Below are 25,733 nucleotides of genomic sequence, written 5' to 3'. Positions count from 1 at the left end.
TGCCAACGCGGAAGACACAGATTTGGTCCCTGACCCCGGAAGATCCCATGTGCTGCAGGGCAACTAAGCCCAAGTGCCACAACTACTGAGCCTGAGCTCTAGAGTCTAGAAGTCACAGCCACTGAGCCCACGTGCCGCAACAAATGATGCTTGAGCCTCCAAGAGCCCATGCTCAGCTACAAGAGAAGCCACCGCAGTGAGAAGCCCGCGCAGCACAATGAAGAGTAGCCCCTGCTCACCACAACTGAAGAAAGCCAGAAATAAACAGATAAACAAATAATTTTTTTTAGAGTCTGTTTCCTTCCCTAAATAGTCTAGCAGAAGCTATGACTGCTCCTTCTACTTTCAAGATAGACTTTGTAGTACTAGGTAGTCATGCCTGGGAAATGTGTATAAACATGCAATAAGAAATTTCACTTTAATTTTTTTTTTTTTCCAGAATCTTATCCATCATGACTGCCATCCGGCTACGAGAATTTATTGACCGCCGTCCAGCAGTCCCACCCAGGTAATGGTCTTCCAAATGCAGACACCTCCAGAGCTACAGCATGGAAGATAGACTCCTGGGGGACTAGAATTATTCGCCCTGCTGCTTGCTCCCTGATTTAGAGATAACTGCTGCCAGAGGTTCTACTGACATTTCTCTGGGCTTAGAAAAAGCTGTTTTTTTAAAAAAAAAATCCTACATTTATGGCAGCATCCAAGCAAACTGGCAACTCCAAATTTTAGTATTTAGTTATTTTCCACAATGTTTAGTCATCAAAGATATGTCCTTTTGCTTCCAGAAATCACTGAAGGAGGAAGGGAAGGATGCTTTGTTCTTAAAAAGATGTTCTTTCTCTAAAAAAAGAGTCCTATTTTAGAGAAAGTATAGTGCCTATCCTTCCCTCCCTGAAACGCACATGCGGAGGAAGGAGGGTGTAGAGAAAGGGGTGGGTTCCAGAATTACTTGATTTCTGCCTCCCCACATGCCCTTGGCTTTCCGTGTGTGTGTTTGAGATTTTTGCCCACCACTGTCGGGCCTGTTTAATTGTGGTCTCATCTCCTGGGGAAAATGGAGACAATCCTCCACTGGCTGCTGCCGCCTGGAGCTAAATGGAGCCAAGTCAGAATCACTAGACCTGACTTAAGGCAGCCCATGGGGAGCTGGAGGGTTGGGGTGGAACGCAGAGCAGAAGGCACCGGGCTGCTGACGTCCTCAGGCTGGGCTGCATCCAGCTCTCTTGGGCTCATCCATCAGAGAAGCACACTGTGCCTGCACTAGACGGGGCCCCCACTCGCCACCTGAGTGCTCCCTGTGAGGCAGGTCTTTGTCTATTTTGTGTCTCTCCTGCCTTGCAGCATGGTGGACCAGTCCATCAGCAGCTTCCTCAATTCTACCTCTAGGGTCTATCTCCATCAGACTGTTTTTCTTCATCTCCACGGCCACAACCTGGTCCAGACCACCACTGCCTCTCCCCTGTTCCCCTACAAGAAGAGCCACTCTGGTCCTCCTCCAATCCATTCTCCAGAGAGAACCCCGTAAAACATAAATGGGATCACAGCCTTCCATTGCATAAAACCGTGCAATCTGGGACCTCTCTTGTGGTCCAGTGGTTGAGAACCCACCTTCCAATGCAGCGGACACAGATTTTATCCCTGGTCAGAGAACTAGAATCCCACATGCTGCGGGTCGACTAAGTCTGAACTTCACAGCTAGGGATCCTAAGTGCCGCAACAAAGACCTAGCATAGTCAAAAAAATAAAACCATACCCTGCAATTATTGCATTTTGCACGAAGCCTCCACACTTGCCAGGGCCTGCAGAGCCCTACGTAAACAGACCCTGCTGATCTCTCCAACCTCCTCTTTACTCCAGCCCTGTGATCCTTCTTCTGTTGCTTCAGTAGGCCCGCACTCTTTCATGTCTCAGGATTTCAGGACATGTTCCTTTCCCCTGCATCACTGCCTTCTCAACTCTCTGCTAATCTTCTTCCTCGGTTCAACCAGCCCCCTTTCACTCAGCATGCCTCCACTGTTATCAGCTGCTCAGTGAGCAGAAGATGGTACCATCCTGGCTGGGGGAGGTCTCCTTTCACCTATCTCATCTCCTCTGTGAGTTCTCTTTCTCACACCTTTTTTGGTTTCCTGTATGTCTCCGATTACAACTTTCAATTATTTTCTGTTTCTTTATTTCCTGTCTAGATCACCCACTGGAATAATAGTTAACACTTATACAGCCCTTAATATGTGGCAGGCACTGTTCTAAGTGTATATTAACTCATGTAATCTTCACAGTGACTGGAAGGAAATTGAGGCAAGGACTGGTTAAGTGCCTGTCCTGAGATTCCACAGTAGTGAACTAGCAGAAGGAGGATTTGAACCCGCTGGTCCGGAGCCAACATCTGCGCTCTTGGTCACTGCCCTTGACATCTCCGGGTCAGCCCCCAGGGCGGGTCTTGTTTCATAGGCCACTCTGCCTAGCAGACTGCCACAGTTGGTAGGACCTCTGTACACCTTTGTTGGAAAACTGAAAATGAATGAATCAATGAGAAAAACTCATTCTGGCATGCGTTTGAGGTTTGGCCTCCTGGTGATTGACAGTATCCACAGAAGGTCTGCCCTCTGCTGCTCCTCTCTGTAAGCATTTACCCAATTAATTCATCCTTAAATGCCTAACCCTTGGGCTATAGTAGGGAAAACTGAATTACAAACCAGTCGGGGCATCTCATAAAGTTAAATATTAAGTGATTCACAAGTAGTGGTGACCACATAAAACTCTCGTAAAAGAATTACATTAGATACAAATTATCTTAGCCTTACTCAGGGGCAGGGCTGAGTATTGTGTTGACTTGTGGGGCCTAGAATGCTCCTGGAAAGATCACTGTAGATTAAATTCACTGTGGTGTGCAAAAGACAAAGAATTTGTTTTGGGCTTAAATGAACTTTAAAAACATCGACTGAAATGATCTCTGAGACATCAAGGGGCAGCTGTGAAGGTCAGATCATCCTGTCTTGAATGATAGATGGCAACACCAATGGGATACTTCAGTCACCGAGGACGTTCACACATGTGTTGTTAACTCTCATGTAGTCATTAACGGAGATAGCATCACCGCCACTTTATTTATTTCTATAATTTTTTAAAATGTCATTTATCTATTTGTTTATTATTGGCTGTGCTGGGGGTTTGTTGCTATGCAGGCTTCTCTCTAGTTGTGGCAAGTGGGGGCTACTTGCTAGCTGCGGTGCCCAGACTTCTCATTACCATGGCTGGTTCTGTTGCAGAGCACGGGCTCTAAGGCACGGGGGCTGCAGCAGTTGCAGCACGTGGGCTCAGCAGTTGTGGTTCCTGGGCTCTAGGGCCCAGGCTCACTAGTCGTGGCACGCTTAGTTGCTCTGCAGCACGCGGGATCTCTCCAGATCAGGGACCACACCTGTGCTTCCTGCACTGGCAAGTAGACTCTTTATGACGAGCCACCAGGGAAGCCCTCCCCAACCCCATTTTATTGGGGAAACTGAGGCTCCCTCTTCCTTGAGAGATTTGTGAAGCTAGTAGAGTCTGGGGAATGAAAGCATGAGGATGTGGGAATGGTGGCCTCCCATCTTCTGTACTTACCAGCCCCTGTCCTTAGTAAGAGACTTATTCCCCCTGAGCCTTTGTTTCCCGACTGGAGCAGCACTTACCCCGCTCTACATGATTAGGCCTGAGGAGGGTTTTCCTTACCTGATTATGAACTCGCAGGTGGAAAGACAGTGTTTCTCATCACGGTAGCCCTGGCATCTAGCACACTTCAGAGCCTGCAAGAAGCACTTGTTTTATTGAGCTGAAAGCAGCCTCCAGTTACGCTGCTGGGTCAATTTCTCCTCCTATTGCTCTGGTACAGGACATCTACTTCCTGTCTGCCCACAATGAATCACAGAGTTCACACAAAAGTAACGCTGAACTCTTCTGAAAAAGAAGTCATAGCACCAACACAGAGATGACTCTGGATGTGATATGGAACTGGGTTTGACTCATGCCTCTGGCATTTATCAGCTGGGTGTTATTTAGAAAGCCCACTTAACCTCTGTGAGCCTTGGTCTCCTTTTCTGTAACGGATGTTAACGATGTTTACCTAGCAACAGGACTGTGAGAGTTAGATGAGATCATCTCTGCGAAGCTTTGTAACAATGAGGCCCAGCACAGACACAGCGCTGCACCATCACAGTGGCCCCAGAGGGATCCTCCCCTTTGGGTGTTGAGTTTTGCCTGCGGGGAAGCCCAGATCCTGCTCTGGTTACAGTCACCCTCCCGGGAACAGGTTTGCTCCTGTCTAGACTGAATGTGTTACCTCAAAGAGCCAAGCTGTCAGGGACTGGTAAATACTGTGCCCAGACTCCTACTCCCACCCAGGGAGGAGAAAAGGCCTTTCTACGGCTGACTCAAGAATCTTACAAGCCAAGTCAGTAAAGTGGGTCTGAGCAGAGTCCAGGGCAGGGCTCCCAAACCAGGTCTGGAGGCCAGCCCTGCTTTCCTACTCATGAATCGATCTTTTCCTCACACCCAGCTCCTCCTCGGGAGAGGCCAGGTACTGTGAAGCCTCTGGGAGGACTGAGTGCCAGGCCAAGCCAGGCATTATCTCTTAGGAGATAAACATTCTCTTCCAAACCGCTGACATGTTACCCCATTCATCTAGAGCTTTCTCCTCTCTGAGGTGAAGACCATGTGGGGGAACTTGGAAAGTCTACCCAAAGAGTTGGAAGAAAAGCATACCACGCCTTCATTCCTCAAACCTCTCCATGACCCCACCCAGCCCTGCCTCCAACACCCACCTGCTTACACACTTTCGTACTCTCTCCACTTCAAAAGCTACCCGGAGAGGGACTTCCCTGGGGGTCTGGGGGTTAAGACTCTCCGCTTCCACTGCAGGGGCTGCAGGTGGGATCCCTGGTCAGGGTACTAAGATCCCACATGCCACGTGTTGCAGCCAAAATAAAACAAATTTAAAAAATGAAAAAGCTACCCAGGGAGACTCCCGAGGGACTTGGGGTGGGCACGTTACCTGGTGCTGGTGAGGGGCTTCTCCAGTCTCAGACGGCTTGTACAGACCGTTTCTAGGAGCAAGGCTTAGGCTGCTCACTCGGACTCATGCCAGGGAGGAACCCAGAGTCAAAACACAGCCTAGTGCAAATGGTATAGCAACCGTGAGAAATCAGTGTTGTTCTGGAACTCCAGGTGGATGCTTCACAGAGCATCCAGTGAGAAAATCTTCCCAAGGTGGGGCTTGGAAACTGGACAGGCACCTAAGAAAGCTGTGTCTCCCACTCCCCTGCCCTCGGGAATGTCATTTGTTCCCTATTATTGTGCCAGCTCCTCTTTCTTCTTATGACCTAATCCCCTGCTGTTATTTACTGTTCAGGGCTCAGTCATATTATCCTAGCCACTGGGCAGGCCCAGACACACTGTGGTTTTTCTGAAAATCAGAGCTCCCTGAGGTCCTGTTTGCATAGACAGGCAGACCCGCCCTGCTGACAGCACTTGCCTTTTGCACCAGCTAGACAGCAAAGTCCCCACTGGGCCTCACACACTCCACTCTGATCACAACTCTGTCTGAGAGATGGGTTCTATCATTCCCTCACTTGGAATCTCTTCCCTCTCTTACTGACTTGCTCAAACTCTAGACAGCCCTCCCTCTTCCCACTGACCCTTTATTCAGGTCATGATTTCGGCACATAAAGAGCATGATGAGGACAAGGACTGCTTTTGAGTCAGCTTTGTATCTGCAGAACCCAGTACTGTGCAGGGCACATTGTTGTCATTATTCAGTCACCTAGTCATGTCCGACTCTTTGCAACCCCATGGGCTGCAGCACACCAGGCCCACTGGTCCCTCACCTTCTCCCGAAATTTGTCCAAGTTCATGTCCACTGCACGGTGATGCCATCCAGCCATCTCATCCTCTGACGCCCTCTTCTCCTTCTGCCCTCAATCTTTCCCAGCATCAGGGACTTTTCCAATGTGTCAGTTGTTTGTATCAGATGACCACAATACTGAAGCTTCAGCTTCAGCATCAGTCCTTCCAACGAGCATTCAGGGTTGATTTCCCTTAAGACTGACTGGTTCGATCTCCTTGCTATCGAAGGGACTCTCAAGAGTCTTCTCCAGCACTACAGTTCGAAGGCATCAATTCTTTGTGGCTCTGCCTTCTTTACTATCCTGCTCTTACAACCATCCGTGACCACTGGGAAGACCATAGCCTGACTATACGGACTTTGTCGGCAGAATTATGTCTCTGCTTTTCAACACACTGTCTAGGTTTGTCATAGCTGTTCTGCCAAGAAGCAATGTCTTCTGATTTCATGGCTGCAGTCACCATCCACAATGATTTTATAGCCCAAGAAGAGGGTATCTGTCACTACTTTCACCGGTATTTGCCATGAAGTAATGGCAAATGATCTTAGTTTTTTTAATATTTAGTTTTAAGCCGGCTCTTTCACTCTCATCCTTCACCATCATCAAGAGGCTCTTTAGTTTCTTTGCTTTCTGCCATTGGAGTGGTATCATCCACATATCTGAGGTTGTTGATGTTTCTCCCGCCTATCTTGATTCCAGCTTGTAACTCATCCAGGCCAGCATTTTTCACGATGTGCTCAGCAGATAGGTTAAACAAACGGGGTGACAGCAGACAGCCCTGTCATACTCCTTTCTCAATATTGAACTAGTCATTTGTTCCATACAGGGTTCTAACTGTTATTTCTTGACCCGCATACAGGATTCTCAGGAGACAGGTAAGATGGTCTGCTATTTCCATCACCTCAAGACCTTTCCACAGTTCATAACGATCCACACAGTCAAAGGTTTTGGCGTAGTTGATGAAACAGAGGTAGATGTTTTTCTGGAATTCCCTAGCTTTCTTTATGATTCAGCAAATGTTGGCAATTTGATCTCTGCTTCCTTTTCTTTTCTAAGCCCAGCTTGGACATCAGGAAGTTCTTGGTTCACATAATGCTGAAGCCTAGAATACAAGATTTTATGCATGACCTTAATAGCATGGGAGATGAGTGCAATTGTGTGATGGTTAGCACATTCTTTGCTACCACCTGTCTTGGGAATTGGGTTGAGGATTGACCTTTTCCAGTCCTGTGGCCACTGCTGGGTCTTCCAGATTTGCTGACATATTGAATGCAACACCTTGATGGCATCGTCCTTTAGGGTTTTGAATAGTTCTATTGGAATTCCATCGCATCCACTAGATTTATTAACACTAGTACTTCCTAAGGCCCACTTGACTTTGCTCTCCGGAAAGTCTGGCTATGGGTGACTGACCACACCACTGTAGTAATCCACTTCATTAAGATCTTTTTTCATACAGTTCTTCCATGTACTCTTTCCATCTCTTCTTGATCTCTTCAGCATCTACTAGGTCTCTGCCATTTCTGGGCGAAATATTCCCTTGATATCTCCAATTTTCCTGGAGAGTCTTTCCTCTAGTCTTTTCCCTTCTGCTGTTCTCTTCTAGTTCTATGCACTGTTCACTGAAGAAGGCTTTCTTGTCTCTCTGCTGTTCTTTGGAACTCTGCGTTTAGTTGGATATACCTTTTCCTTTTTCCCTTGCTTTTTGCTTCTCTTCTTTCTTCAGCTATTTGTAAAGCCTCCTCAGATAACCACTGTGCCTTCTTGCTTTTCTTTTTCTTCAGGATGGTTTTGTTGGCTGTAGCATACATTATGCATAGTTAATAAATTCTGGTCAAACTGGAGGCACAGCTTCAGTTTCCATTCATCATTCAACACGTACTTGATGAGCAGCTCCATGCAAAGCTATGTACTACCTTCTGTTGACTCGTCTTGAAATCTTACGGCACCTACGGAGTAAGAACCTATGGAAGGTCCCCAAAGACCCCACAGACCACAGACTCTGCAGTCATCATCTCAAGCAGGGTCACTTTCCTGCGTTCTGTCCCCTGGTGAGTGGCAGCCTGTGTCCCAGTGTCTGAAGCCTCGTCTCGATGTCCTCCTTCTTCTTCATCCTCAACCCTCTCTCCTAGCAGTCATCTTAGCCAGGCCTCTCCTCCCCATGTGAACTTTCCACCACAGAGTTCAAAGCTGCCCTACGTCCCACATACATTACTATGATTACCTCCTGACCAATCTTTGTACTTCTAGCCAGATTGTCGTCAGATTTGTTTTCCACATTGCCACCAGCAGAATCTCTCTTCAACAAAAATCGCATTCATCATGGTTTTTCTTTAAAATCCTACAAAGATTCCCTATTACCTATATCAGTGGTTCTCAGTTTTTTCAGATGACACTCTCCCTTTGTTCATAATAAATGTTTCGTAATGTCCCTGATACTCTCCTGAAACAAAATCTGTAAATAACAGAATACAACTACATATCATTTTAAGATGCTGGTGTAATGCTGTACAGCTTCTCTGGTGGCTCAGTGGTGAAGGATCCACTTGCCAGTGCAGGATACATGGGTTTGATCCCTGGGTTGGGAAGATCCTCTGGAGGAGAAAATGGGAACCCACTCCAGTATACTTGCCTGGGAAATCCCATGGACAGAGGAGCCTGGTGAGCTACAGCCCATGGGGTCAAAAAAGAGTTGGATACAACTAATCAGCTAAACAACAACAACATAATGCTATAACTATCATCTAAAAGAAAAGTAACTAATTATAAAGAAGATCTATTTCAAAATGTGAGATCTGGGCACCATGAGCCCTCGGCTCCTCCTGAAACTGCTGTGTTTCAGCTGCAAACACCCAGCTCATCTCGTGCCCCAGAAGATTTCCCCCGACTCTCCACCTTATCACTTATGCTTGTGCTTCCAAACATCCTCACAGCCCAACCCCCCCAGGCAAGGCTGGAACCCCTCCTCCAGGCTTACAAGTAACTTGTGCTTTGACCTTCACAGTGCTTCTTCATTTTTAGCCCCTATATATTTAATTATTAGACTTTCTTTTTAAACACTGTGAAAGTTCATAAAAATATCAAAAGTAGAAAAAATAGTATAAAGAATCTCCATTTATCCATTTCCATCTGTCAATAATTATCAACAGTTGCCCCACTGGCCTTATATATTCTTTCATTTTTTTCTTGATATTTTGAAACTAATACCTGACAAGTCAAATATTTCTTTATGAATCCTAAAAATTGGATAACAAGACACTCCTATTAAGAGATTCCAAGTGTTTTAGGACCTTTGTGCCAGGAACTGAGGATAGAGACTGAATATATTTTTTTACTATACCACAGCTGGTTTTCCTCTGTAAAGAGCTAATCATATTAATTCCTTTTGTCTCTCTCTCCTTCCTGTCCCCACTAGTATATTCATTGTTCACCAAGGAAAGGATCTCCATGGTTATTACACTGGGCAGCTGGCAAGAGTCCATTATGATTATAGTGTGAAGAGATCTCCCAGGTAAGACACTTTCCTAAATCTTAATGTACTAAAGTTGGACTAATAAATGAAAAACTGGGAATCACAATTTGCAACAATGATAACAATAATAATTGTATGGATGGAAAAATTTGGAAGGAAATACACCAAACTATTGACACTGGTTTTTCATGAATAGTGAGATTATTGATATTTGTATTTCATTTTTTATCTTTTTCTTTATTTTCCAGATTTTCTATGATGAATATATACTACTTTTATAATTAGCAATAAATATAAAATTATTTAAATCATCAAAGGAATGTAAGAAATACCATTAATTTAACATTTTAACTCAATCAAATAACTTAATCTTCCTGACACTCATTTTCCTTCTCAATAAAATCACAAATTTGGCCTAACCAGTTTCTGCCTTTCTGCAGTGATTTTAACAGGAAGGGGAAAAAAGCAGGCACTTCAATGCTATTTTCTGGTTTGGGGAGGCTGTTCAGTTCAGTTCCATTCAGTCACTCAGTCGTGTCCGACTCTTTGCAACCCCATGAACCACAGCACACCAGGCCTCCCTGTCCATCACCAACTCCCAGAGTTCACTCAGACTCATGTCCATTGAGTCGGTGATGCCATCTAACCATCTCATCCTCTGTCATCCCCTTCTCCTCCCGCCCTCAATCTTTCCCAGAATCAGGGTCTTTTCAAATGAGTCAGCTGTTCACATCAGGTGGCCAAAGTACTGGAGTTTCAGCTTCAACATCAGTCCTTCCAATGAACACACAGGACTGATTTCCTTTAGGATGGACTGGTTGGATCTCCTTGAAGTCCAAGGGTCTCTCCAAAGTCTTCTCCAACACCACAGTTCAAAAGCATCAATTCTTCTGCACTCAGCTGTCTTCACAGTCCAACTCTCACATCCATACATGACCACTGGAAAAACCATAGCCTTGACTAGACAGACCTTTGTTGACAAAGTAATGTCTCTGTTTTTTAACATGCTGTCTAGGTTGGTCATAACTTTCCTTCCAAGGAGTAAGCGTCTTTTAATTTCATGGCTGCAGTCACCATCTGCAGTGATTTTGGAGCCCCCAAAAATAAAGTCTGACACTGTTTCCACTGTTTCCCCATCTATTTCCCATGAAGTGATGGGACCAGATGCCATGATCTTAGCTTTCTGAATGCTGAGCTTTAAGCCAACGTTTTCACTCTCCTCTTTCACTTTCATCAAGAGGCTTTTTAGTTCCTCTTCACTTTCTGCCATAAGGGTGGCGTCATCTGCATATCTGAGGTTATTGATATTTCTCCTGGCAATCTTGATTCCAGCTTGTGTTTCTTCCAGCCCAGTGTTTCTCATGATGTACTCTGCATATAAGTTAAATAAGCACAGTGAAAATACATAACCCTGATGTACTCCTTTTCCTATTTGGAACCAGTCTGTTGTTCCATGTCCAGTTCTAACTGTTGCTTCCTGACCTGCATACAGATTTCTCAGGAGGCAGGTCAGGTGGTCTGGTATTCCCATCTCTTTCAGAATTTTCCACAGTTTATTGTGATCCACACAGTCAAAGGCTTTGGCATAGTCAATAAAGCAGAAATAGATGTTTTTCTGCACTCTCTTGCTTTTTCAATGATCCAGTTAGAAACATCAATTTGAATAACTTATGCAATATTTGATTTTAGGCAGTTTTCATCCTTTCTGAATATCAATATGCATATCTGTTAAATAAAATAATTGATGTAAAATTCCAGAACATAGTAAGCACTCAAAATATGATTGCTATTATTTTGAGTTCATCATCATAGTATATTTTAGAAACCACTTTTCTTCTCTTAATTGCCTTTGATATAGTCAACTCCTGACTATTCTTCAAGTAAAGAAAAGGGAGCTGTAGCAACGACAGAATAGCACACAGACCAAACGTAATAGATGATCAAACTGGAAGCAGCTTTAGCTTTTAAAATTCTGATTCTATTTGATAAATAAGATGTAGCCAGAGAAATGACATGTCTTGCCTGACATGTAGCTGGTTGGTGTAAAAGCTGAGTTGTGAACTGATCCACACTTTCTGATTCACGGTTCAAGGTTCTTTGTTCTAATTCAAATACATTCTTATATCAAAATCTTGTTAGGAACATGATCTCTGCCAGAGGATAAACAAGGAAGGAAACAACTGAAACACTCTCCCAGAAGCCAGCTCCACAGGGCACTCTCCACGTGTGTTCTGTGGACTCTGACCGTTCCCTCGGCTGCATTATCTGCCCCTCCTCTTACCACAGGACACTCAGGCAAAGGGAACCTTGGCTCTGACAAGACCTGGGCCTGCCTGAGATTAGTCTTAGGGGAAAAGCTTAGTCAATGTTTTGTCAACCAATGACTTTCTTTAAACTTCTGGTTAAGAATAAGGAAAAGACAAGCAAAAACGAAACAAACAAACAAGACAGGAAATTATGCAATTATTAGGACCAGGCCTAACTTCTTTATACTCATAATTTAAACAGACAGATGCCTATGGCTTACCTTCCCCAGATGTATTCTCCCACCAATGTGATATTTTCAGAATTAGAGTCCCCCTTTCGAGTAAAAGTCTTGTCTCCAGAACACCATCAGTATTCTTGAAAATGGAGATGATTCTGGTTCCATAGAAACATCCAGGGCAAATTCAGAACAGGCTGCCAGTCTAGCAGGGGTGGGTGTAGGAGCACTCACCAGGATCCAGTTCAGGAGCCATCCATGGCTGTCAATGGCACAGAAGCAACCAGATAACAGTAACAGGCAGAACACAGACTCACAGGAGACTGACCCATTCATCAGAAGGCAAATGTTCTGCTTCACAGCAGGAGACCAGCTTTCATAGGAAAAGAAGTGCTCCCGCCCACCAGGCAAGGGACCCACTTTCTAGGACCAAGAACCTTTTAACCACAAAACAAAAGCAAGTAGAGGTGAGAAGGAAGTCTTGGTGCTTCTCCACACCTGTCTTCAACAGAACATCTCCCGCCCATCCAGCATCGCTCCACTGTCCAGAACCACACACACAGTCAGAGTCTTGCTCTTTCTTTTCCTGAACTTCAGGCGGAGGCATCCCATTTCTGCTAACAAACTCTTCTCTTTAAAGAAGGCACATCACAATCAAGTTTTACCCAAGTATATAAACATAATGCATTATGATTAAATAATGTCAGTCACCCGTTTCAGTGTGATTAATCACAGTTATACAATCAAGTAAGATGACATCCTACTCAAAATGATTGGATTAAGATGTTCTTAAATCTCAGTTCAGTTCAGTTGCTCAGTTGTGTTTTGAACTGTGGTGTTGGAGAAGACTCTTGGGAGTCCCTTGGACTGCAGGGAGATCCAGCCAGTCCATTCTAAAGGAAATCAGTCTGGGGTGTTCATTGGAAGGACTGATGTTGAAGCTGAAACCCCAGGACTTTGGCCACCTCAGGCAGAGTTGACTCATTGGAAAAGACTCTGATGCTGGGAGGGATTGGGGGCAGGAGGAGAAGGGGACGACAGAGGATGAGATGGCTGGATGGCATCACTGACTCGATGGATGTGAGTCTGAGTGAACTCCGGGAGTTGGTGATGGACAAGGAGGCCTGGCGTGCTGAGATTCATGGGGTCTTAAATCTCACCCGACATTTAATCTTTTTCACATATTTGGTAGCTCACCTTCTCTACTTTACAGTTCAAAAATACACGTGTTCATTAGAACATTTGAAAACACTGATAATCATAAATTTTTTAATTATCCATAATGTCATTACCCAGAGATAGATAATATGTAGAACCCTCCAGATCGACACAAAATAGAATGAGATGGCATTTTGAAACCCTATTTTGCCCAGTCTCATTGAGATATAGTTTATATATAACATTTTATTAGTTTAAGGTATGCAGCATAGTGATTTTGTATGTTATTGTTGCTGTTCGGTTGTTAAGTTGTGTCCAAACTTTTGGGACCCCATGGACTGCAGCCCGCCAGGTTCCTCTGTCCATGGGATTCTCCAGGCCAGAATACTGGAGTGGGTGGCCGTTTCCTCCTCCAAGGGATCTTCCCAACCCAAGAATTGAACCCACATCTCCTGCATTGGCAGGCTGATTCTTTACAGCTGAGCCACCAGGGAAGCCTGTACATACTGCAAAAGGATTACTATAATGTTTATAAATATCCATCACCTCATATAGTTACAATTTTTTTCTTGTGGGTAGAACTTTTAAGATCTATTTCTCTTAGCAACTTTCAAATATACAATATAGCATTGTTGACTATAGTCACCATGTGGTACATTACATTCCCACAACTTATTTACTTTATATCTGGAAGTTTGTATCTTTTGACCATTTTCATCCATTTCCCCCAGGCCCCAAACCTCACCTGTAGCAATCACTATGCTGTTTTCTGTTTTTATGAGTTCAGTTTTTTAGATTCCAGATAAAAGTGAGATCATACGGTATTTGTCTTTCTTAACCTCTTAGCATAATGTCCTCAAGTCTCATCTGTGTTGTCACAAATGGCAGGCTATTCATCTTTTTTAGGCTGAATAGTATTTCATAGTATATACGTTTCACACATTTTTTTCCATTCATTCATCAATGGACATTTAGATTATTTCAATGTCTTGGCCATTGTAAATAATGCTGTAGTGAAGATGGGAGAGCAGATATCTTTTTTGAGATAGTGATTTTGTTTCCTTTGGATAAACACACAGAAGTGGAATTGCTGGATCATATGGTGTTCTATTTTTAGGGGGTTTTTTTGAGGAATCTCCATACAGCTTTCCATAGCAGATGCAACCAGTTTTCATTCCCATCAACAGTGCATGATGACTTTTTTTTCTCCACATCCTTGCTACTGCCTATCAGTTTTAGTCTTTTTGATGATAGCCTTTTTGACAGGTATGAGGTGATATCTTATTGCAGTTTTGATTTGCATTTCCCTAATGATTAGAGATATTACTTTGCCAACAAAGTTCTGTCTAGTCAAGGCTATGGTTTTTCCAGTGGTCATGTATGGATGTGAGAGTTGGACTGTGAAGAAAGCTGAGCACCGAAGACTTGATGCTTTTGAACTGTGGTGTTGGAGAAGACTCTTACGAGTCCCTTGGACTGCAAGGAGATCCAACCAGTCCATCCTAAAGGAGATCAGTTCTGGGTGTTCATTGGAAGGACTGATGCTGAAGCTGAAACTCCAGTACTTTGGCCACCTCATGCAAAGAGTTGACTCATTGGAAAAAACCCTGATGTTGGGAGGGATTGGGGGCAGGAGGAGAAGGGGACGACAGACGATGAGATGGCCTGAAGGCATCACCGACTCAATGGACATGAGTCTGAGTGAACTCTGGGAGTTGGTGATGGACAGGGAGGCCTGGCGTGCTGTGATTCATGGGGTCGCAAAGAGTCAGACACAACTGAGCAACTGAACTGAATGATTAGTGATGTTGAGCACCATGATTAAAGCTTTCAACAAACTGGGCATAAAGGGAACATCCTTCAACATAATAAATTCGACATATGACAAGCCCACAGCTCACATTATACTCATCTGGAGGTACAGGAAGGTTATAACCAATTTCAGGGTCATCAAACACCAGTATGCACCATAGTGGTTAGTCTGGTCAAAATAAAGCACTAGTACCTTGTGGGAACTAGATATGCATACAAAAATTACATTTCAAAAGGGCACTGGGAAGTAGCCGTGCCTGAACAGATCTAGAGAAAGTTTTGATGCAGGTCACCTTCTGTGACCTGTGATTAGAAAGGAGGAGGGATGCTAAAGGGAAAAACAAGGGTCTGGAATCCTTCAACCGTCTACTGACAAGTTTGCTAGGGCTAACCTTGGAGTTACAGAGTCTTGTCAATACTATGTTAGAAGCCTTCGGGCCACTTTTAGGGAATGGATTTCAGCTGATGAGAAAATGAAATGCTTTTCTTCTACTCCATGGGCATTTAGCAAGCTGTTTCTATTTTCATTTAGACCTCTGATAGACTTGGAAATTCCATCTAAGAAGAAAAGTCAGTATCAGCCTCAGTTAGACCAACAAACTCTCATTTGGTACATCTGTTTTCAAAGATGTTCAAAGCCTGCCGAACCATGGTATAAAGAAACCTCTTACCAAAGAGACTATTCTTTGCCATTTTACAAGATGGGTAAGTCAGATCAAGGGTTCTTATTGTCTGAGAGCAACTTTGCCTGGGTCACATTTGAGCATCTCCTGTGGGCTTGCTGTCTCGGGGAGCATGTCTGGGACCAGTCACACTGGCAGGGAGGGGTATTCAGTTGTGTCTGGTGCAGGAAGAAGAATTTAGAGAGCTGCCCCTGGGCTACATCCTGCTTTCCTAGCTCCTCGTACAGGAGACTTTAAGGCTGAAAATTCATAAATGTCCTTGGTAGAAAGCAAGCTCAAGTCTGACCACTCCTCGGAGCCCCTTGTCACTTGACAAATTTGTTATTGTGCCATACTGTTGAAGGATCTTCCTCTCCTCATTCATTTTAAATGGATTTATGACAATTATTTAATATTTGCAGGTACGTTTCAAAAATTCTAAGTTCCCTCTGTAGTATTTCTCCATGTTGCAGCCCGTGTGTGAGTGCTGAGGGGCCAAGGCCCCCCACAGATATGACCCTGGGGAGTACACGTGGATAGGACCTTAAACTTGACTATATTCCTGTAATCACTGACACTTTGGATTTTAGTCACAGTATTGATTGCTCTATTGACAGACTTTCTAAATGAGTAAACCCCAATACTTCTGGGGCTCTTACACGGTGGCAAGCATATATTTGGTCCTTCTAACAGCTCTTTGCAGTAAATGCTATTATTTCCCCCACTTTACAGTGACCAAGTTGCAGAGACAGCCCCAAGTCACAGAAAATAGAAGAAGCAAAACCCAGACCCAGGCCATTTCAGACACAGAATTCAGCCCTAGCCCAAGGTCTGTGCTGGACCTTTAAGCTATTTTACCTCTGTCACAGCTGAGCATCACTTGAACTACTATATATTCAACAGTTTTCTTTAAAATGAGCCACTTTTTTTAAAATCTTGAAATTAAAAATAACAAAACCAGTAGAAGTATAGTGAGAGGAATAGGATGGGGAATGGGAAGAATCTACCCCTCTTTTTTTCTCCCCTGAACAAAGAGCTGCAGCCTGGAGGGAATGCCAGAGCAGGGCTGAGACTCAGTCCCAAGGGGACAGGAAAAAATAGCAATTGGGAAGAGCGGGAACCCAGGAGAACCAGGCAGATCTTGGGGAGTGGAGCCAGGCATAGGGTTGGTGATGGATGCAGCTGGGATTGGGGCCAGAGAGTAACAGGGCGAGTTGGGATAAGAAGCTGCAAGCAGGCTAATCTGGGTTCTGGGAGGTGAGAGAAGTTTGGAGCCTGAGAAGAGAGGGAGCTGAGGGGATAGGGAGGAGGGTGAGCGCCGAGATAGGTCATTGGAGGAGGAGGTATGGAGTGGTAGGAATCAGGGGACCTTGGAAGGGTTATGTTAAAGTCAGTTTCAGGCTGAGGACACCACCTGGGGCTGAGGTGGGATTAGAAAAGAGAAGGGGTGGTTGGGAAGCATCAGTGGGGCTCCCATCCCTGTAGAAGCAGTTTTTGGAGGCTGACTGAGTGTGAAATCTATTTCCTTTGTATGAGGGAATCTAGGTGACCTCTAGTTTCCAAAGTGATGGTAAACACTTCTTTACCATTTCTCTACTATAAGGAAGTCTTGTTAGACAGGCATAAGAGGTTTCTCTCTTGCTTATGTCAAAAGACAATTCCTGTTTCTTTCAAACTTATAGAATCAGGTGAATGTTTAGCAAAGAAAATACCCAGGCTAAGTGCCATGAGAGGAGCTAAAAGAAAGTCCAGACTATGATCTCAGCCTCAGGAAGCTCACAATCTAACTGGGAAGATAAGGCAGTAATGAACCTATCAGAGGCTGCTGCTGCTACTGTTCAGTCGCTAAGTCAGATCTGACTCTTTGCAACCCCATGGACTGTAGCCCACCCAGCCTCTCTGTCCATGGGATTTTCCCGGCAAAAAGACTGGGATGGGTTGCTGTTTCCTTCTCCAGGGGATCTTCCTGACCCAGGGATCAAACCTGAGTCTCCTGTATTGGCAGGCAGATTCTTTAGCACTGAGCCCCCTGGGAAAAAGTACCAAGTGGAGGAGCAGCAGCTGAAAGATGAGATCACTGGGGCCTGGAGCAGCCAGGAGAGCAGAATGCACCCTTGGGGACCTAAGCTTGATCTCGATGGATAAGACTTGCAGGCAGCAAAAGAAACAAGGGGACATACCAGAGGCAGTGGATGAAAAGAAGGGGGAGGTTTGGGGGGCGGGGTAGCAGAGCAGGGAGGAACCCCAAAAGGACCAGGCCTGATTGAGCAAGGTAGAACAGAAGTGGGAAGCCAAACGCAGATTGGCAGAGTGGGCGAGAGTGACTGGAACTGAAGAGGAACTACAGGAGCCTGGAAAGTTGAATCTGCATAATCAGAGCCATTATAGGCTCAGAGTCAAGGGGGCAACCCAGTCAGCTTCAGAGGATGTTAGCTTAGCTTCCTCTGTTGGATGATTAGCTTAGCATCAGCCTGTTGGACTGCTTAGCACAGGCAGAAAACACAGCCAGCAGGTGAGAAGAGCAGCTGGGAGGCGGTGGCAGATCCATGGATGGAGCAGTGCGAGGCAGTGAGCAGAACTCAGGCCTTAGAGTGCTACAGGCCTGGCACATTCTAGCTGTGGGGTGTCAGGCAGGACACTTGACTTTTCTGAACATTTCTGTCTATAAAACAGAGATTCAAAGTCTGCATTTTAGGATAATTGTTAAAATTTAAAATATTTGTCACGTGCCCAAAGTGCGCTGATTTACTCATACGTGTATCACACTCACCGTTGCAATGAGTCGTACTGTCCCCACAAAGTAGGTATTTTTACCAACTCCATTTAGCAGAAGAGGAAACAGAGGCTTAGAGACCTAGAAACCTGTTCAAGCAAGCAGCTGCTAAGTCATCAGTCTACGTCATGTGCAGAGATATTACACTCCCAAAACTTGCTCTTAAACTGAACTGAGGAAGTTTCATGGGAAATGGGAAGAAGACTCATACGGCAGAGCCTCAGGAGAGAGAAAAGACAGTACCGAATAAAGAATTCACAGGAGAGCAATTAAAGCTAATTGCACAGCGTCCCACTTGTACTGCAAGACTGTTAAAGCCTCTGATAGAAATATGGAAAATATGGAAAATATGGCACTTGAAAGTGTGGCCTAGGATCATTTCCTGCTTAGTGAGGTTTGAAGCCTGACAGATTCAAGAGATAATTTATGTTGAAATATTCAGGGCTCCGTTTATCACTCATTGAGGTATGTTAGTTTTCTATTGTGGAGTAACAAATCATTCCAAAACCCAGTGACCTAAAACATCAGTAATGATGATTTTTATTAACACCTCTCATCGTTTCAGTGGGTTAGGGTTTGAGAACTGCTCAGGTGGGCAGTTCTTGCTCAGAGTCTCTCTCAAGGTAGCAGTCTATGACAGTGAAAGCTTCATCGTGTGAAGGCTCAACGGGGGCTGGAGGATCCACCCTCAAGGTGGGTCACTCATATAGTTGTCAAGTCTGATGGCTCACATGGTTGTCACAGGCTGGTTGGGGACTGGAGTCTTGTTTTCCATGCTGAGCATCCTGATGGTGTGACAGTTATCTTCCCCTAGAATGAGTAATCTGAGATGACGGTGGGAACTGCAATGTCTTTTATGGCTTAAATTTGAAGGTCATATTACAGTCAGCCCCGAAACGGTGTGGGAGGGGAGTCGGACCCAAGGGCATGGATACCACCAGAGGGCAAGAATCATTGGGATCCATCTTGGAAGCTGGCAGCTATAAGATGATTCAGTTACTGGTTGAACACCCAGTACAAACTATCTGTCTGCTGGGAGTACGGTGACCAGGATAAACACGACATCTGCTTTCATGGACCTGACATGCTAACGGGGGATACGGAGCATGAGCTAAGTCACTTCAGTCATGTCTGACTCTTTGCTACCCAATGGACCATAGCTGGCCAGGCTCCTCTGTCCATGGGATTCTCCAGGCAAGAATACTGGAGTGGGCTGCCGTGCCCTCCTCCAGGGGATCTTCCCCACCTAGGGATTGAACCCATTGTCTCTTACGTCTCCTGCATCGGCAAGCAGGCGGCGTTTTTGTTTGTTTGTTTTACCACTGACACCACCTGGAAAGCCCATACGGAGCATAACCAAGTACATCTTAAAAAGAACTTTAGACTGTAGTAGTGCTGTTAGGGAAGTAAACAGAGATGAATGTAGCCAAGGGAGATTACTTTTAATACTGCAGTCAGGGAATATCTGTATACAATTTTAGCTGGGCCCTGGAAAATAACAATGAATCATATAAACAGCAGTAAGTGCTAAAGCCTGAAAGTTGGAAAGGGCTTGCGTGTTTGAGGAACAGAAACGAGGCCAGTGTAGTTCGGTGGGTAGTCAGTGAGGGTGAGAGTGGTAAGATGCTTGGATTCTATTCTGAGAACAATGGAAAGACTTGGAATAGTTTTGAACAGAGGAGTAGCATATTATTTGGGTTTTAAAAAGATGTCTGCTGCTGTTAGGACACTGGAGAGGAATAAGAGCGAGGGTCTGCAGACCAGTGAGGAAACTGTTTAGTAGTTGAGACCAGAGATGATGGTGGGTTGGACCACCAGGGAAGACAAAAAGGAATAAATGGGTCCTGGAGATATTTTGGAGCTGACATCAGTTGAACTTGGTGATAGATCTGATGTGAAGCATATTTTCATTTGTTCATACATATTCCTTCAGTAACTAATTTGAGAGTATAACTATAGGCCAGTGTGAAAGGTTTTAGCAACACCATGTGAAGCAGAAATAGACCCAAAGTTTCTACATTCAAGGAGCTTCAGGGGGGAACCAGCATAGAAATAAGCATAAAATTTCACTGGCCATAAGTCTTATGAAGCAGTTTATGTGGTATTATAAGAGCATATAACGGTCAGAAAAATGATGAGTTGACAGCTGAAAGATGAGCTAAAAGTTAACTAGGCAAGAAATGGGAGAAGAGCTTCACTAGGCACAGTGTGTGCAAAGGCACTGTGGTAAGAGCACAGCATGGTTGAAGAACTAAAAAATAAATGTGTTGGAGCCCAGAAGTCAAGAAGGATGTGGCTAAAGAGATGACAAGGTCAGGCAGGGCTTGGGGACCTCCTTGGTGGTTCAGTGACTATAACTCTGCACTCCCATGCAGGGGGCCTGGGTTCAGTCCCTGGTCAAGGAACTAAATCCCACATGATGCAATAAGACTTTGCATGCCTCCACTGAAAATCCCACATGGCACAAGGAAGACTGAAGATCTCACTTGCTGCAACTAAGACCCAACGAAGCCAAATAAATAAATACTTTAAAAAAGAAGAACAAGGAGGGCTTTATGAGCCATTTTCAGGCTTGGGGCCTCTAGCTTGAGATTACTGGGAAAGTTTTGGAAAAGTTTTAAGGGGTTCATGCAGAGTCACTTCAGTCGTGTCAAACTCTTTGCAACCTTGTGGACTGTAGCCCACCAGGCTCCCCTGTCCATGGGATTCTTTAGAAAGAATACTGGAATGGGTTGCCATTTCCTTCTCCAGGGGATTTTCCTGACCCAGAAATCAAACCTGTGTCTCTTACGTCTCCTGCATTGGCAGGCAGGTTCTTTACCACTAGGGCCACCTGGGAAGCCCCCATGTTTTAAGGGGGTGGAGGTGACACAGTTACAATTGCAGTTTGAAAAGATTACTCCAACCATGAAGAAGAAAAAGGGACAGGATGGGAGTAGACTGGAACCAAGATGGAATAAGAAGGGTCAGGAGATGATTGCAGGGGTTAGGCTGAAGGTTTTTAACTTCAGCTACATCACTTTTAAAAATCCAGATGCCAAGGGTATACCCAATACCAATTAAGTCAGAATCTCCTGGTGGGAGGAAGAAGGTCCCAGGCATCAGTAATTTGTGAAACTCCCCAGATAATTCCTTTGTACAGCCGAGTTGGGAACCAGTGCTTCAGGCAGCTGATGATGGCAGGCAGTGAAACTGACCAGGGTGCTAGGCCTTCCCCAAGCAATAGAAATTGACTAGAGGCCAGACAAGAAATTCAGGCAAGGTTTGTATTGGGGCTCCTGTGCTAGCTGCAGGAAGGAGCAAGAACAAGTAACAGGTTCCCTTGTTTGGTAGATGGTAGAGCTGGTTCCTTTTATGGGATGTGAGTAGAGGTGTGCTCAGGGATCGGGCTTAGATGTTTTGCCCACCTCCTTGATGGTGGTGTGTGCAGGGGGCATGTGCAGTGCCAAAGCTCCTGAGATGCTCTTTTTGCTTCCAGCTCCTCAAAAGCTGGCAAGTTGGGATTTTTGCTCTTTTTGTATCTTGTTGTCCATAATTTCCCCCAACTGCCTGCATGCAGTTATTTTTAGTCCCTTTTCATTTCTTTGTACTAATATTTTGTTACTGGAGAAGTTTTTCCAGGTGTAAGCATTATAGCACTGCAGCGAAGGGTCCCAGGTGCCCAGTCTGTCTAGCAGCAGCACAGAATGCATGCGTCCCTGTATGCTAAGTCGCTTCAGTCGCATCCAACTCTATGTGACGCCATGGACCGTAGCCTGCCAGGCTCCTCTGCCCACAGGATTCTTCAGCAAGAATACTGGAGTGGGTTGCCATGCCCTCCTCCAGAGGATCTTCCCAACCCAAGGATTGAACTCATGTCCCCTGCATTGGCAGGGGGGTTCTTAGTCACTAGCACCACCTTAAAGCCAGAGGAACCAGAGATCAAATTGCCAACAGCCGTTGGATCATCAAAAAAGCAAGTGAGTTCCAGAAAAACATCTATTTCTGTTTTATTGACTATGCCAAAGCCTTTGACTGTGTGGATGATAATAAACTGTGGAAAATTCTGAAAGAGGTGGGACTACCAGACTACCTGACCTGCTCCTTGAGAAATCTGTATGCAGGTCAGGAAGCAACAGTTAGAACTGGACATAAAACAACAGACTGGTTCCAAATAGGGAAAGGAGTATGTCAAGGCTGTATATTTGCACCGTGCTTATTTAACTTATATGCAGAGTACATCATGAGAAATGTTGGGCTAGATGAAGCACAAGCTGGAATCAAGATTGCTAGGAGAAATATCAGTAACCTCAGATATGCAGATGACACCAACCTTAATGGCAGAAAGCAAAGAAGAACTAAAGAGCCTCTTGATGAAAGTGAAAGAGGAGAGTGAAAAAGTTGGCTTAAAGCTCATCATTCAGAAAGCTAAGATCATGGTATCTGGTGCCATCACTTCATGGCAAATAGATGGGGAAACAGTGGAAACAGTGTCAGACTTTATTTTTGGGGGCTCCAAAATCACTGCAGATGGTGATTGCAGCCATGAAATTAAAAGACGCTTACTCCTTGGAAGGAAAGTTATGACCAACCTAGACAGCATATTAAAAAGCAGAGACATTACTTTGCTGACTAAGGTCCATCTAGTCAAGGCTATGGTTTTTCCAATGGTCATATATGGATGTGAGAGTTGGACTGCGAAGAAAGGTGAGCGCCAAAGAATTGAGCTTTTGAACTGAGGTGTTGAAGAAGACTCTTGAGTCCCTTGGACTGCAAGGAGGTCCAACCAGTCAATCCTAAAGGAGATCAATCCCGGGTGTTCATTGGAAGGACTATGTTTAAGCTCAAACTTCAATACTTTGGCCACCTGATGCGAAGAGCTGACTTGTTTGAAAAGACCCTGATGTTGGGAAAGATTGAAGGCAGGAGGAAAAGGGGATGGCATCACCAACTCAATGAACATGAGTTTAGGTAAACTCTGGGAGTTGGTGATGGCCAGGGAGACCTGGCATGCTGTAGTCCATGGGGTCACAGAGTCGAATACGACTGAGTGATTGAACTGAACTGAACCACCTTACATGGATTTTAGAGATACTTACGTGGCAATTATGTTATAAACAACTATCAGGCAGGCAAAGGGCTGGTTTGCAAGAGACCTAACAGAGAATTATTACGAAGCTGAGCATTGACTGAATCAGGCTTTTGTTTAATTCAAGAAACTGACTCCTTGAAGGAGTATTTGGGGAAAGGCCTTTCACAGAATAAGAGAAAGTACTATTACAGTGTTTATCAAGGTGTAAGACTGTTTTTAAATCTTATCCATTTGACCAGTCTTTGTCTTCAGACTTTGAGGACCAAGTTCATGTCTAGATTAGCAATTCGCATTTCATGTTCAGTTCTTACCTCTTATTTGGGAACAACTGAAGAACAGATTACATACAGACCATGACAGATTATGGTTATTGACTAAGAAATTCCTCCTCAGTAAAAGTTCTTTCTCAGCACATAGGGGTCCATTTATTTGGGAAATATTTATTAAGCATTGACTATGTGCAAGACACAGTAACACAGTAGAAGAGAAGATTCTGTTCTCAGGGAATTTATAGCCTGGGAGGGTGAGATGGCCCCTCAGATGAAAGTTGCCCTTGTTTTATGCACCTTGGTGCCAAATAATTAAAAAACCTCATTCTTCCAAAATAAGATATATTCTTTTAGTACCAGTGTGACACTTAGATTCTGACCTTCAGTTTTCTCACATGCAAAAAGGATAAAAATAGTATCTACCTAATAGAATTGAGATACCCATATAAATAATTTAGCATCGTGCCTGTACATAACATTAAGAAACCTCCAAAACTGTTAGCTATTACTAATGATCAAGAACAAACATGTACCACAATAAATGTTTGTTTTTTTTAAAAATAACTAATACACTGGAATGACATCTTTCACTGGGATTAATTTCTAAAACTAGAGCATAAAGTAATAATCATATATAATCAAGGTTATCCTTTAATAAAATTTCTTAATTACCCAAAGTGATAATATTAAATAATACTAAATCATTGGGAATACATGGGATTCTTCAGCAAGTTGGTTAAATTTTCTCTGTAGTTCTTAACTAATTTTGCACTTCACTTTTCAGCAATGCATTTAAAAGCAGTCATCACACACAAATCCACATGAACAATAATTTGACTTTGTCAAATGATATAGAAGTCTAAAAAATCATTTCAGTTCTTTCCATAATATTCCTCACCTCCAAATTTGTATAGTATACTTCAGACTTGATAGCACCCACCATCAGAAGGCATATATACGCACTAAGTGGAATAGCAGGAGAAATCCCCCCCAAATGTTGCTGTGTTCTTAAAACATTTACTCCCGAATTTTCCTGGTTAAATGTACCTAATTCAGCTCCATCATAATTCTCATAACAAAGATAACTAAGGCTATCAAGTAGGATTCCTAACACTTCTAAACATCATTAATATATTTCCCTGGAATACAATGTAATCCTTAAGAAGGTCAGAGTTATTATTCAATACAATGGTAAGCTTTGCGAAGTCATATGGTTACCAACTACGGACAGCATCACATTTAGTTAAATCTGATTTTTAAAATCTTCCAGAGATGGCATTTCCAGCTATATTTCCTGAGTAAATGAAATGTTATTCATTCTTAATATTAAGAAATGTTTTATTTCTTTAAATGCTATTGAAGTGCTATGGAAGGTGGAGAGAACAATGAAAAGATTAGGGACTTTGGGGCCTGATAATCCTGGGTCAAATGCGGGCTCCTCCTCTCACAAGCCCTGTAAACTTGGGAAAGTTCATTGGTCTCTTTGAGGCAGTGATAGTATCAGTGGGCCTCTGAGGATCTGTGAATTTGGGGAATAGCACCATACCTGATAAAGTTTTTTACCCTGTCATTGAAACATTCCAGTCTTTGGTCCATTAGGTGTAGATGTAATGATTGCAGTATCCAACCCAAACTCCTTGAACCCATACTTTTAGATAAGCAGAACTGCTGGTGATTGGAGACAAGGGCATATAAAACATGAGGGCACTCCAATGGGTCTGTATTTAGGGATGGTAACAACTACATTTTGATACAAACATGATACAAAGTGACCTATTAGGGCTTAAAGGGCCAAGGGAGTATCTAGAATTAGAATGTAAGAATACGAACTTATGCAATTTATTTCATTTTATTTACATTTTGGAATAATCTAATAACATGCCTCAATCAGAGACTGGACCACAAAAACAACCTTTTGATTAAGCCCTTTTCCCCCCACATCTTTTAAATATATTCCTTGTTTTAAACCTTATAAATCACTTTGTTATTGTACACAATTGTTGCTGAAAAGACAGTGTGTTAAAACTGAGTAGTCTTAAAATAAACCATTAATTTGTTTTATTTTCCAGATTGGGACCAGAAATTAGCCACAGTTTCATCGAATCCTAGACCACTCAATTCACTGCCAGAGCACTACTGTTGTGAAGGGAGGTGGCTTTGA

General features: G+C 43.9%; 1 protein-coding gene across 1 annotated transcript; it reads left to right on the top strand.

The window, feature by feature from the left end:
- The first annotated feature begins 452 nt into the window (after positions 1 to 452).
- On the top strand, positions 453 to 25,733 carry C16H1orf100 (chromosome 16 C1orf100 homolog). Its single transcript, XM_052654219.1, has 4 exons — positions 453 to 508; positions 9,289 to 9,384; positions 15,330 to 15,502; positions 25,642 to 25,733. Exons 1-4 carry the CDS (start codon positions 453 to 455, stop codon positions 25,731 to 25,733), a joined length of 417 nt encoding a protein of 138 aa, XP_052510179.1.

The sequence above is a fragment of the Budorcas taxicolor genome, chromosome 16 (genome assembly GCF_023091745.1).
Source record: "Budorcas taxicolor isolate Tak-1 chromosome 16, Takin1.1, whole genome shotgun sequence".
Taxonomy (NCBI): domain Eukaryota; kingdom Metazoa; phylum Chordata; class Mammalia; order Artiodactyla; family Bovidae; genus Budorcas; species Budorcas taxicolor.
The sequence above is the reverse complement of the archived record's forward strand: the minus strand, read 5'-3'. Positions and strand labels throughout refer to the sequence as shown.

Bases quoted from the DNA above. Each gene is read 5' to 3' on its own strand.
- C16H1orf100 (XM_052654219.1), top strand. From the start codon at position 453: ATGACTGCCATCCGGCTACGAGAATTTATTGACCGCCGTCCAGCAGTC. The intron at 509-9,288 runs GTAATGGTCTTC...TGTCCCCACTAG, and splicing joins CGTCCAGCAGTCCCACCCAG to TATATTCATTGTTCACCAAG. The intron at 15,503-25,641 runs GTAAGTCAGATC...TTTATTTTCCAG, and splicing joins TTTGCCATTTTACAAGATGG to ATTGGGACCAGAAATTAGCC.